Genomic DNA, 12,933 nt, shown 5'->3' with positions numbered 1-12,933 from the left:
GATTGCAGCACTGGAGGCCATCACTTGCTGCTGCTCCCATCTACCTAATGCTGACAGAGGCACTGGGTAGCGGGGTGGGGATGGATGGAGAGGAAAGCTGCCAGCAACGAGCATTTAAAAGCTTCTCCCTATTTGCCTGTGCTCTCTATTAGCACACAAAGCAAAAGGAGACCTCTCTCCCAGCCAGGTGATGAGTAACTCTGTCAATAGAAAATAATCAGAATGTATTTTCCATGTTATTTCCCCCCCCCCAAACAAAACAAAACTGACATTCAGTAGGGGAATGATGACTTGAATTATGGAGCATAGTAGAGAAAGTGGCAATTTGGGGGATGTTTGAGGGAAAGAAAGCGCAGCAGGGCAGGGTGATATGGACACCCCACCAGCAGCCTGAAAGTTCTGACCCCAGATGGACAAAGGTGGAAATAAGAAAGAGCTCTGTGCCTTTTTTCTCAAAGCTGAGCAAGCCATAGGCTGGCCAGATGGCTAAGCAAGTTAAGACACTTGTCACCAAGCCCGACAATCTTATTCATTCCCACAGAAATGACTCCTGCAAGTTGTCCCCTGATTTTGACATCCACATGTGAACCATCACATGCATACACACACATATATGCACACCCACATGGGCGCACACGTATGAGGTAGTTAATTTAAAAAAAATTACATCAAGCAAATTTCCTCACCCTTTTTCTATCTGTACACACTCCTCACTATCTGGAAGAAAAAAAAGTTAGTTGTTTCTCAGCAGGTACTGAGCTAATCCATTGTCTAATACACACATTTTGGTCTGGATATTGAAGAATGAACAAGAATAAGGGATCTGGGAGAGAGGAAAAAAGGAATAGATGGGGCCTTACTTCCTAGCCTACTCACAGACCCCTACTGGAGATGAAACAGGAGTTAAATAAGGACACCAAGGGATGAGCATTTATTAATTGAACCCAGACTCCTAGTCATACAGCAACTGGCCTCCACAACACATTTCTAATACAAGGTAAATCTGCATTGCAAATGTATTCATATTCATAATTTTATTTATTCTGAATATTTTTGTCAATGAAATATCGAGGTTTAGAAGATAATAAAGGCTATTCTTTGTAATGCCTTTATCAGTTGCTTGCTTATTGTTCATCCACATAAGATTTGCTTTGTTGTAAGGAAAAAAATTCATGTTCTCCAAGTCATCCTTAGTCAAAAGGGTTTCATCATGTTGTTAAAAGACCTGACAATAATTCATAGATCTTGGAGGGTAATAAGCAAGCATCCGAACCCTGCCTGAAATAGTGAGGAATGTAATATTTTTAAAAGCAGCATACCGGAGCACTATTCCCTAAGGCAAGGAGCCTGTGCTACTCAACACGGGTTGCCCTGCTTTCTGTCCCCAGCCTTCTCAGAACCATTGTGTTTTTTCTCCTTCCCTCATGGTAGGGCCTGAGCTTCCGTCGTAAACAGTAGGCATCAAACTGCCTCAAAAAAAAAAAAAAAAAAAGTGTGTGGTAAGTACAGTCCTTAATGTTTCTCCCGAGCATTGATTGAGTCATATGATAGAATTATAAGATTCTACCAGAAAAGGGCACTTCATATACCAAAATAGACATTTTATAAAGTTCAATTTGGACATTCCAAACCACATTTAACGTTCTCCAAATATTCCCCCATAAAGGGAAGATATTGGTCTTTGTGGCTTTCAAGTCTCTTCCAGAGATCTACAAAATTACAACCTTTTAGAATTAGCATTTCTCCAATAGACAGACACTAAATGACTTATATCTAAAAGTCACACATGCATTTTCATTAAAATAAATGGTTAAAATAATAAGTATCCTATATTGCTATTTTGGGATTCATGAAAATCAGAAGTCCACATTATAGTTTAGTATGGATCACTTGCAGTGCTTCATCTTCACAGGTAGGTGGGGCTAGCAAGTTCTGCCTTAATTATAATATTTTAGCATATTAAAATCTGTATCTAGATGAAGCAAATACTTCAAAGCTTCAAAACTGATGAAACTGCATAGCTCTCTTTTAAGGGATAATATACTACTAAAACACCCCCTGCTGATTTCACAGGCTTTTGCAGGGAGTTATGCATAATTTTCTGAAATTCAAAGGCTTAAGATCAGATATTTATGATGATAAAAACTAGATCTCAAGAATTATTAAAAACCTGGAAAACTTTCCTAGATGGATCTCTTAAAATTTCTTTCAATAATTATTTAATACAAGGTTAATTAAAAAAACACACACACACACAGTAGAATCAAAAGATTTGAATTTCAGACTCAGCTCCAGCATTTACCAGCAAGGGGCCAATGACTGGATGTCTTTGTGAAACTTCAACAAGAATTTAAATGAGAACTGAATGAAGTAGCCTGGGACATAGCTTTATAAAGGGCCAGAGCCTCACAAATGAGGATTAGTGAGGATGGCATGGTGAAATCTCGTGGAATTTTCTTAAGAATCTAAAATGCTGTTTATGATCATATTAATTTTTTAGGTTGACATTAGTGCTTTTAAAAGTTCATGTGATTGCATCCTGGGTTATCCGAACATCTTCCTTATGACTGACATACAGTGTGTGTATTTTTGTCAGCCTTAATGCCAAATGACTCAGCTTCAGTTGTTTTCCAAGCTAATGGAGACAGAAACAGACATGTTTAATATGTTCTCCCAGATAATAAAGACATGAATTCTGAGCAGAGTTGTTTTAATCCAGAAAAACCTATGAGAGAATTCTATTATATATGGTATACAATATCAGGAGTAAGTGGCACCAGGAAAAAAAATGAATCCAGACAACATAAAAAGTAGTGGTTTTCACATCATTTTGTTATAAAATAATAAAGCCGTGTACATTTGCTTTGTAGGTTTGCATATGTTTATGTTTTAAGCAGTCATATGGAAACTGTAGATCTAAGTCTATATCCAAATTCATATTTCTATGTAAATGACATAAAATTCACGTTAATTAACAAAATAATTTCAGTTGGTACAGTGGTTTAGGGGTATGCTAGCAACTTAGAACAGGCAAAATTCCAATTCTCTCTCTCTCTCTCTCTCTCTCTCTCTCTCTTTCTCTCTCTCTGGTTGTCTTCTCTAGATACATTGCTGTATGACCTTGGGTAGGTCAAATGACCTTCCAGATATACTATTTTATAGAGAATAATATCCCTGAATCAAATATTCGGGTTTCTCATGATACTTTGGGAAACTCCCACCACTTCCTTGTTTTCTAAAGAAGGTACATCCGTCATCCCATTGTCCCTGCTGATCTAGCAACAACTAAAGTGGAGGCATGGATTTTTCATTTCTTCATCAGGCCCACAGTAGTTTCATTTTCCATTAGCTTTTTTAAAGTAACTACCAGAAACATAAACAGTGCGTGCTTCAGTTATAATCAATGTAGCAGCCTGCAAATGAAACCAGAGCTAAAAAGGTATAATTCTCCCACTTAGGAAAAAGATTTTAACATTTTTCATTTCATTCTTGTTTTCTCAGATGTCATTGGAGGACAGAACTCTAATTTGTCTTCTCCACACTTGGACATAAGCATCAGATGGCCTTTCTCCGTTGGCTTCCTTGCCTGATGAGCAAGCCCTCCATTTCCTTCCTTGCCTGATGAGCAAGCCTTCCATTTCCACTTCCTAGTGTGGGGAAGCTGCTGAGCCGCTCTCAGTTTCAGCCTTCATCACTATGTCATATTAAAATCTGCCCATTTGCTGTATTGTCACAATTACTGAGAAAATAATTCCAGAGCATTCATTTGTGAAGCCTGGCACTTTTCTTTGGTTAAGCTTTTTTCGTATAATTCCTTTATGGTTCATTTTCCAAATACTACTGTGGGAGAAAGAGAGAGATTACAATGCTTGCAGCAGGAAAGGGCTTTCGAAAATCCTCAAAGACTAACCAGAGTAGTCCTGAAACTGACTGTGCTGGCATTGCTTAAAACTGGCAGCCACCACACAATTAAGAGTACAACTGGAATCCATAGTCTTCAAGCTCTGACAAAGTACACGGCCTCACCATACTTTCTTGAACTTGCCTTAAACCGAAGTTAATAGTATGTCCTATTTCACAATACCTGAAGATTGTAAAAGGAATGTGAGATAACAACTAATAATATCAAAACACTTCTTAAAGTTTAAAGTGCTTATGTCAAGAGACAAAATTACAACAGATTAAAAGATCCAGAAAGGATTTCATTCATGGTTCTAAAATTAGATGGCCCTGGAACTCTTTCAAAGAATTCTAACCAGAAAATAGTCAGGCATTGATTATGACTAGAAAAGGGAAATGATCTAGAGACAATTTAGTTGATTTTAGCTACGTGTTTTGCTTTCCTTGAGTCAGCTGGTCTCCTGCTATTGGTTAAAGGTGGGGAGCTGTTAACTGGCAAGTAGCTGTTTGATCAAATTCAAAGTCCTCAATTTGGTCGTCAGCTGTCTTGCTTTAAATGAGCCCATGGCTCTTTATGGAACTAACTTCTGAGGCATGCGATGGCTGGATGTAAGTTAATTTAACACCTTCAAGGAAATACGCCAAACTCAGACAAGAATAACGTGTGCTCCCCCTGACACACACACAATATAGGAGAGGGAAAAAGGAGTGGAAAGTAAAAGAACTAGGAGGAGCAGAAAAACGGAGAGGGGAACAACTGACGGTAATAAAGTAAGTATGATCACAGAAAGGTATGTACTAGTAGTGGAAAAGTCACAAACAAACCCACAGGTTTGTAAAATTAATACACGCTAATTTTTTTAAAGGTGAGGTTTCTCCTCAGCTGAATACATTTTGATGGGTCAGAGGGGCCTGTCTTTTAGTGGCTGTCCCTCTCCACAAGCCCCGGATGAAATCAGGCACTCCTGTGAAATTCCTTCAGGCGCCGCATCATTGCGGCGGACACTGGCCGCCACGGACAGCAAGCTGACCTTGAGCTACTTCACAGAAGAAAAACTGGGGCTGAGAGAAGTGAGGGACGCGAGGAAATACAAATACCTGGCCTATAGGGGAAACTGCCAACTAACAGCAAGCAACCCATCGCCCTCATTCTCGATACTACTCAAGGCTTGCGCAGCCTCCCAGAGGCGGGGTTACAAAGCCCCGCCCACAAACGCCCTGCCGCCTACGCCCCGCCTCCTCCTTGCACCCAGCCTGCACCGCTCCGAGCACACACTTCCGGATCGCCATTTCCGGCAAATTTCTCCAGCCAACGAGGTGGTCTCAGAGGCGGGCCATCGTCTCCTAGACCCCGCCCCCGCGCTCTGGAAACTTCAGGCGGCGGCGTGTGGCCTGGCGGCGCGTGGGGGCGTGATGGCTGCCTCGGGCAAGCTCGGCACTTTCCGTCTTCCCCCTCTGCCCACCATTCGGGAGATCATTAAGCTGTTCGGACTGCGAGCAATGAAGCAGCTCTCCCAGAACTTCCTGCTGGACTTGAGGCTGACAGGTGGTTGAGTCGTCAGCCCGCCCGGGTCTCCCCGGGGGGCGCGGGTGGGTGATGGGGCCGTCCGCGCCGCTGTCAGTCAGGAGCCTCTCTGACCGCCCGGAGCGCGCGGCTTCCCCGCGGGCCGAGGCGCCGCTCGCTGCTGGCTGGAGTTGCTTCCCGCGCGCTTTATGGTGAGCGGGACTTGAACGGGTACCGTTCTCCTCTTGACCGTGTCCCCAGTGTGCCCCTTAGCCTGGCGCGCCTGTAGTCTCAGCACTACAGGATAAGCGTTCACTTCTTCAGTCTAAGAATCCCCCTAGGGAATGGACATTCGCTCTAAATTCATGCTGAGCGCACAGTGCATGCAGCTACCTTATGCCAACACTGGGCCTATGATACTGGAGTAACAGCCTTGAGTTTTCAGTTTAGTAAGTTGACATCCTCGTGCCTCTTCAAAAGTAACTTGTATGTGGTAAAATTTATGTAGGGTGAAGGTCACCGGTTCAACACTGTTTTGATGAGTTTTCGCAGGTGTTTGATTTACTTACCACCCACGTGTTCGTGATGCACTCCAGAGAGAATAAGGTCCATCTGTTGTAAATAAGGGCACTAGTCAGTTCACTGTTGTAGTACTTAAGAGCTTAGCTCCTCTCCTTACCATAAATGGGGCAGTGTGCCACACCCCAAAAATCAATTTTCATTACATTATGCATGGACCAGTAAGCATAAATTAGTAGCTGTTTGTATGAAAGAAACAGGGCTTCTTTGTGTAGCCTTGGCTGTCCTGAGCTCGGTTTGTAGACCAGGCTGGCTTCAGAGATGGCCTACCTCTGCCTCCCCTAATGCTGGGATTAAAGGAGTGTGCCATCACCACCGGGCTTTAAATTAGTAGTTTTATTTCCTGAGTTTGGAGCCTTTATTCTGCCCATAGCAGTATTAATTTGGATAAAACACTTAACTCCACTAAGGTTTTCTCATCTTTCATTTGATAGAAGAAACTAAAGATCACCTACTTCTAGGTTCTTTGGTTCTAGCCATCTCTTGAGAACAAACAAAAGAAATTTATTCTAAGTACTACCATTTTGTTTTCAGACTCCATTTAATCATAGGAAGAAGCTAAATTCAAGGTCCTGGGCCCTAGGAGAGCTAGGACCATCCGATACAGCAGCTTCTGTTGTAAGGAAACAACTATGAGTCCAGATATCTCAGGAACAACTTGCAAGGAAACAGTTGTCTGAGTCCAAACACCTCAAGGACAACTTCTCCATCTTGCCGGCAGTGCCAAGCAAGCTCATGTTCCCAGGCCCAGGAACATACTCCTGACCTGATTGAGGGAAACTCCTTACTCAACCCCTGTGTCAAAATATGATTGGACAACGCTTCAGTCATTCTCCCCACCCACACTTCATGTTCCCATCCTTTTAAAGGGTTGTACAATCTTCCTTTGAGGATGTAGCTCAGCTCTCGAACTGGCCACCCCATAATCTCAGAAAATAAAACTTTCGTTTTATTTATATTTGAAGTGAGTTTTCGCAGTTTCCACCCCAAACCCAATACCATCCTCTCCCAGTCATTAGTACATACTAAATATAAAGCACTGTTCTGTGCTGAAATCGTTTGTTTTTAAGACAGTCTCCTTGTCTAAGGCTAGCCTCAAACTCGCTAGATAGCAGATGGTATTGAACTTCTGAGCCTCCTCCTTCACTTCCCAAGTGCTAAAATTACAAGCATGTGCCAGTGTGCCACTTAATGATTGCTGAGTATGGAACCCAGGGCTTCATGTGTGCTAGACAGGCACTCTTACATTGCCAGCCATTCTTTTTTTATTTACATTCTCCATTGTACATCCCTGTGAGTTCCAAATTCTTAGGTTCTTTATACACTCTTTTGTGGGAACCAGATGACAGGAAATAAAGGTAGTTTGGCAGGAGAGATTGAAAACCAAACTTAGGGGTTTGACACTGGCATCTTTGATATCTGATTGCATTTAAGTGTTCCTGTGAAGCTTAAGGATGAAACCACTAGCTGGAGAGATGGCTCAGAGTTTAAGAGTACTGGCTGCTCTTTCCAGAGGTCTTGAGATCAATTTCCAACCACCATATGGTGGCTCATGACCATCTCTAATGAGATTTGGTGCCCTCTTCTGGCTTGCAGTCATGCATGCAGGCAGAACACTTACTTTTCTTTAAAAAGAAAAAAGAAACCACTGTCCCACCTGTTGCTGCTTTCCATTTTTGAAATTGAGACTATTAAGTTCCTGATTTCCCTGATTAATAAATGATTCTTTTTCTATCAGAGAGATCAGTTGCCAACCTGGATTTGGTTTGAGAATCCACACCTTTGATGGAAGTCCTCTTGCTGCCATTTGCTTTTCTTCATGACGTGCACATTAAACAGACAAGGGCAGTGTGCAGTTCAGATAAATTATAATGGTAGTTGCAAGAATTAGGGAAAGACCACATACCAAGACATGCAGACAGTGGCTTAGAGGGTACTTAGTCCCCCTCTGGGACTATTCCATCCAGTGCTGTTTGCGGATGGGTAAGCAACATTTTGCCTTAAGATTACCTAGACTGATAATCAGTAACTATCAGCTGGGACTGGACAGTGCCAGAAAGTGCTAGTGTGCTTTCAATAGCAAAACTTCCAATGTCCAAGGAGGTCCAGTTGTGTGAAGTTTTAATATCTTGCAGTCAGTAAGACCAGTGTTTTTCCATAGCAGTGGTTAGTTGCAACGAACCATTAGGGTCTACATTTTTAATGTGATTTCTTAGGTTCTTCTAACTTAAAATAACTGAAGAGTTAGTAATTCCATTTTTAACATGGCTATTTGCAAGGCTTAAAATTTTAAATAAATCCAAACTTTTTTGAGAAATCAAGAATTAAAATTTTAGAGGCTAGTGATGTGGAAATTTATTGTGATTATCATTTTGACCTCCAACTAACTCCTCTTGGCATTTTTACCTGTGAAGATGGAAGAATTAATGGGAAAGCAGTCAGGTGTTTGATGTTCAAGGGTAAAATGTGCTGCACATTCATCTTTCTACATCTCAGAAACTGGTTGGTTAGGTAGAGAAACAGAAAATGCAGTATCAGTTAAATTTAAGTAAACTGTCAGGAGTCTCCTCCTTGCTTAAGGAGCTGGGGCAATACAGAAATGTGGACTGTGAATACTCTTAGGAGCCCTAAATAACCAAGAGTGGCTATTGAGACTTCTTAGGAAATTTGCCATGATAATGAAGATAACTAAAACTTCTGTGCCCCGCCCCCTTTTTTTAGACAAGATTGTAAGGAAAGCTGGCAGTCTAGCAGATGCTTATGTTTACGAAGTGGGCCCCGGGCCTGGGGGAATCACAAGATCCATTCTCAATGCCGATATTGCTGAACTTCTGGTGGTTGAAAAGGACACTCGCTTTATTCCAGGATTACAGGTGAGATACTTAAAGTGTCTTTTTTTTTTTTTTTTTTTTTTTAGCAAGCAAAAACCAAATGAAATCTTAGGCCATGATTCTAAAGTCCCCTTGTTGACCAAGGACTATGCAGTCGGTTTCTCAAACTGCAGCTCTCCAGGCCCTCTCCCAGAGTTAGGGTTCTGTCATCTAGAGAAGTCTAGAAAACTACATTGTTTACAGGAATCCCCCAGTGGTCTGATTTCAATAAAAGCACTTTACACATGGATGCTAAAGAAACTAATTATTTCTATGGTTTTATTCCTAAATTGTGCATATTATGGCTCAGTTTTTTAGAAAGGAATAAAAATAATTGTCAATAATGACCAATTGGCATGACTTTGGAGAACTTTCTTTGGATTCCACATACAAAACATGAAGATAAATGTTAGAGCCTCATCAAGAGGAATTAGTTGTTGAGTTTAAGCATTTTTACAAGAGAATTTTTATATATAAAGAAAAGTTGGATCAACTAGAACTGTACATGAATTTGAATGAAATTCTACATGCATTTTTTTGACACACAAGTGCTGTTGATGGAAAAAAAAATTGGGACATTTTATCTGAATTGTGAAAATGCTGGGGTGAGTGTCCTTGCAGTGTCTGTTTCTGATTGGCAGTAGAACCTAAGTTTGTTTTGATTATTCCAGGAGGAAAAAGGCAAAACACAACTGGAGAGTAAAGGACACAGGTTTGAGGTGAAATGAGGGAAATAGGGAGTTTTTAAAACATTGGCAAACGGCAGATGGATTGTATCAGAGATCGTAGACATAAATTCCTCATAAGAGGCACTTGATGACTGAATGGCCTTTTTTTTATTCCTGTGTAAGTGTAAAACTTCAAAAGAGCCTGAGCCTTAAGCCTGTATGAGTAGCAGTTTATTATGTGATTATAACAGAACAAACAGTAAAATTACTCCTATTTTTCCACTTTAAAAAAAAAAAAGCAAGTTGCATATGTTATAATAGTTTAAGAAAATTTGTTTTAAAATCTAGAATTTTGTGGCCACTTGACTTTAGAAACTTAGTGATTTTATATTTCTCATCTAGCTTCTTCTAGTTTTTATGTGTGAAATAATTGCATAATATTGAATTGTATCTAGTTTTGCCAGTCAGAATTCAGATTGCTAACTTAATTTTGGGAGTGATACATAACAAATGTTCCAGGAACAAATGTGATGCTTAATAGCAGCGTGAGGTGAGGTATTTTGTTTTGTTTTGCTTTGTTTACTTCAAGAGCCACATCCCAGTTGGCAGTGGAAGTAAGACTGTTATGGTTTGGGTGAGATTATCTGATGACAAAAAGAAACTGAAGACTGCTATGTTGTTCTTTTTGTTTATTCTTTTACCTCTTAGTGAACATAAGGAGCATTAACCTGACTTTCTCATCCTTCAGAGAGGCTTCTTAACTGTCAAATCTCCCCATCTGTGATACGCATCTTTCCCTTCAGTCAGAGGGTGAATAAAATCTCTGTTAATTCCCACAGTAACTTATATATTCCCCTGTTTGTTAAACTTTATAAAGATGTCTGAAGACCAACTATTACAAGAGCGACCACTACCCTTCTCTTCTAACTCTACACCATACCTGGAGTCCCATGTCCTAACTCTGCCTTGTTTTGTTAGAGTTATCATCACTGGACACGCTGTATCTATATTGCCCTTGTTTATTTGTTGTATGTGTTGCCCTTTAAAATGTAAGTGCCATAAGAATAAGATCTGGGGCTTTATTCCTCTATATCTCTACTAGAAATGACAGTGCTACAAAGCAGGCATTCAGTGTCTCATGTGGCAAATAAAACATCAACTGTTATGTATCATACTAAGTGTCATTTGATAGTAAAAATAAATAACATTGATTATCAAAAAGTTTTATACTGCCTTTTTCTAAATATCAAAACTGATTCAAGATAAATCGCAGGAAAAGTACCTTTGATTTTTTTTTTTTTTAAATCCATTTCTTAAGTAGCAAAATGAAATCTTAATGTCTTCCTTGTAGGAACTTGCCTTAAAAAGAAATGATGGATACTAAATTATCAAATAGGCTTCTTTTTCTTGTAAAGAATGTTTCAGTATGTAAAGCTATGCTCTATTAGATGTCCTGAATTAATCATAAAATTGAGTAAAAGCAGAAGTAGAGTGATCTATTTTAGGATTCCATTTAGTGATTTCTAAGCTAATAGAATTACTTTTTAAAGAAAGTATAATAATTTATAAGGTATCTTTTGGGTGAAAGTATGTCGTTTGTAGCTTAATTCAGTTGTTACAGCATAATCATGAGGCAGCTGTCAGGGGAGGGAGCACCTGGTGGTAGCGTGTGGTGTCCTTTTTATACGTTGCAAGGTGAGCAGATATGTCCGGTATGTGAAAGCTGCATAGGTGACTTTTATGGTAAGGGTCTTTCATGCACGCCTCCCGCTGCCAGGATTGACTCAGACTCTTACGACTTATGTGTTTCTATAGGTATTTTGCCTTAGTTTACTGATAGGATTGTTACTGGTTTTAGTGAATGCCTGACACTTGGTAATCATTCAGTGATTTTTTTTTTTTTTTTTTTTTAAACAGGGTTTCTCTGTGTAGCTCAGGCTGTTCTACAGCTCACTCTGTAGACCAGGCTGGCCTCGAACTCAAAGCTCTTCCTGAGTCAGCCTCCTGAGTGCCAGGATTAAAAGCATGCACTACCATGCTTGGCTTTATTGAATTTTTATTTAACATCAAGTTGATGTCCCCATGTCATGGGCACCTGTGGTGATTAGGAATTGATTAGGAATAGAAAGCTAATCAGCAGATTGCTTTCTATTACTGTTATAGTATACTGCTCAGGTTGTGTGTTTCTTTGTCATTACTTTGTGGTTGTTTTTTTGTTTGTTTTTGTTTTTGTGACTTCAGGGAATCTCTATTCCCTGAAGGGGAGTACTTGGGAGTAGGAGGCAGGTGGATCTCTGGCCCTTTTCTCCTCTTTTTTTTTTTTTTTTTTTTTTAGCATTGCATCTGACTGTAATGATTTCATATGTATTTTTTGGTTAATGCTGTATTTGTATTTCTTTCTCATAATAATTTTCACACATGCTGAGGTGTTTATCAGCTCTCTCTGTTGCTATATAATATTCCGTTGTGTGGATGTATGAGCTTTGTAGATAGTCACCTTTTGATAGACATTCTTAACATTTGCATAGCAAGCTATTTGAATATTAGCATGCAACTTTTTTGCTAAGTGCATGCTTTCATTTTTGTACAGTAAAGACCTAAGGGTAGACTCTCTGGGTCTGATATTCTGCCTGTGTTAATTCTTTTAAACAAAACCACCAAACTGCTAAGGCAGCTTATCTCATTCAAAGTTCAGTCATGTTTAAAAATAAAAATAAAAAGCAAACTAACAACTCAATTCTAACAACCAAATGATATTCACAGAGAATGAATGAGGTTATTTAAACCATGATTGGATTTTGATAATAGATGGAAACTAGAAATTAACTTGGGTGAGAATTCACAATTGATAAAATCTTCTGATCTTTTATGTACATTAATTTATTTGTACTTTCTCTTGGCATTGTTTTATAGTTCCTAGTGTGCACATTTTGCACATGCCAGATTTACCCTTGAGAATGTCATGTATTTTGATGCACTTGTACCTGATACTAGTTTTTATTTTACTTTCCATGGGCTATTGCTGTTGATTCCTTATATACTGACTTTGTATCCTGAGACTTTACTAAACTTATTTATTGGTGGCTGTTTTGTAGATTCCTTACTATTATTCGTCTAGAACCATGTCATCAAATAAAAACAGTTCTACCCCCTCCAGTCCAACCCTTTGCCTCAGTTTCTTTGTCTTACCATTGACCAGGAGCTTGAGTGCAGTGTTGAGTACGATAGTCAGAGCACACATCCTTGTCTTCACTGATCTGGGGAGAACATTCACTCTTTACTACTGTGATCTTGGGTTGGGTTTGTTTTGTTTTGCTTTTTGTTTGTTTGTTTTTTCTAGGTCTCCTTCTCTAACTGAGGAAAGTCTTTCCTGTTCCCAGTTTGCTAAGGAATGCTGTTTTCTGTTTTTGCA

The 12,933-nt window shown here is 39.7% G+C and overlaps 1 protein-coding gene across 3 annotated transcripts in view; it reads left to right on the top strand.

Annotated features, from left to right (window-relative positions):
- Positions 1–5,270: 5,270 nt before the first annotated feature.
- Positions 5,271–12,933, top strand: part of Tfb1m (transcription factor B1, mitochondrial) — a 39,877-nt gene continuing 32,214 nt past the window's right edge. For 2 of the 3 annotated variants that reach the window (XM_055615995.1, XM_055615994.1), the window contains exons 1-2: positions 5,271–5,446; positions 8,705–8,856. In XM_055615995.1, the coding sequence (XP_055471970.1) occupies positions 5,314–5,446; positions 8,705–8,856 (285 nt within the window). In that variant the 5' untranslated portion in view covers positions 5,271–5,313. Of the gene's footprint in view, positions 5,447–5,516; positions 5,617–8,704; positions 8,857–12,933 lie in introns of those variants that run through there. The other variant, XM_055615996.1, reaches the window with a different exon arrangement.

The sequence above is a fragment of the Psammomys obesus genome, unplaced genomic scaffold (assembly GCF_907164565.1).
Source record: "Psammomys obesus unplaced genomic scaffold, mPsaObe1.curated_primary_1811, whole genome shotgun sequence".
In the NCBI taxonomy this organism is placed as follows: Eukaryota; Metazoa; Chordata; class Mammalia; order Rodentia; family Muridae; genus Psammomys; species Psammomys obesus.
This window is presented reverse-complemented; position numbering and strand designations above follow the sequence as displayed.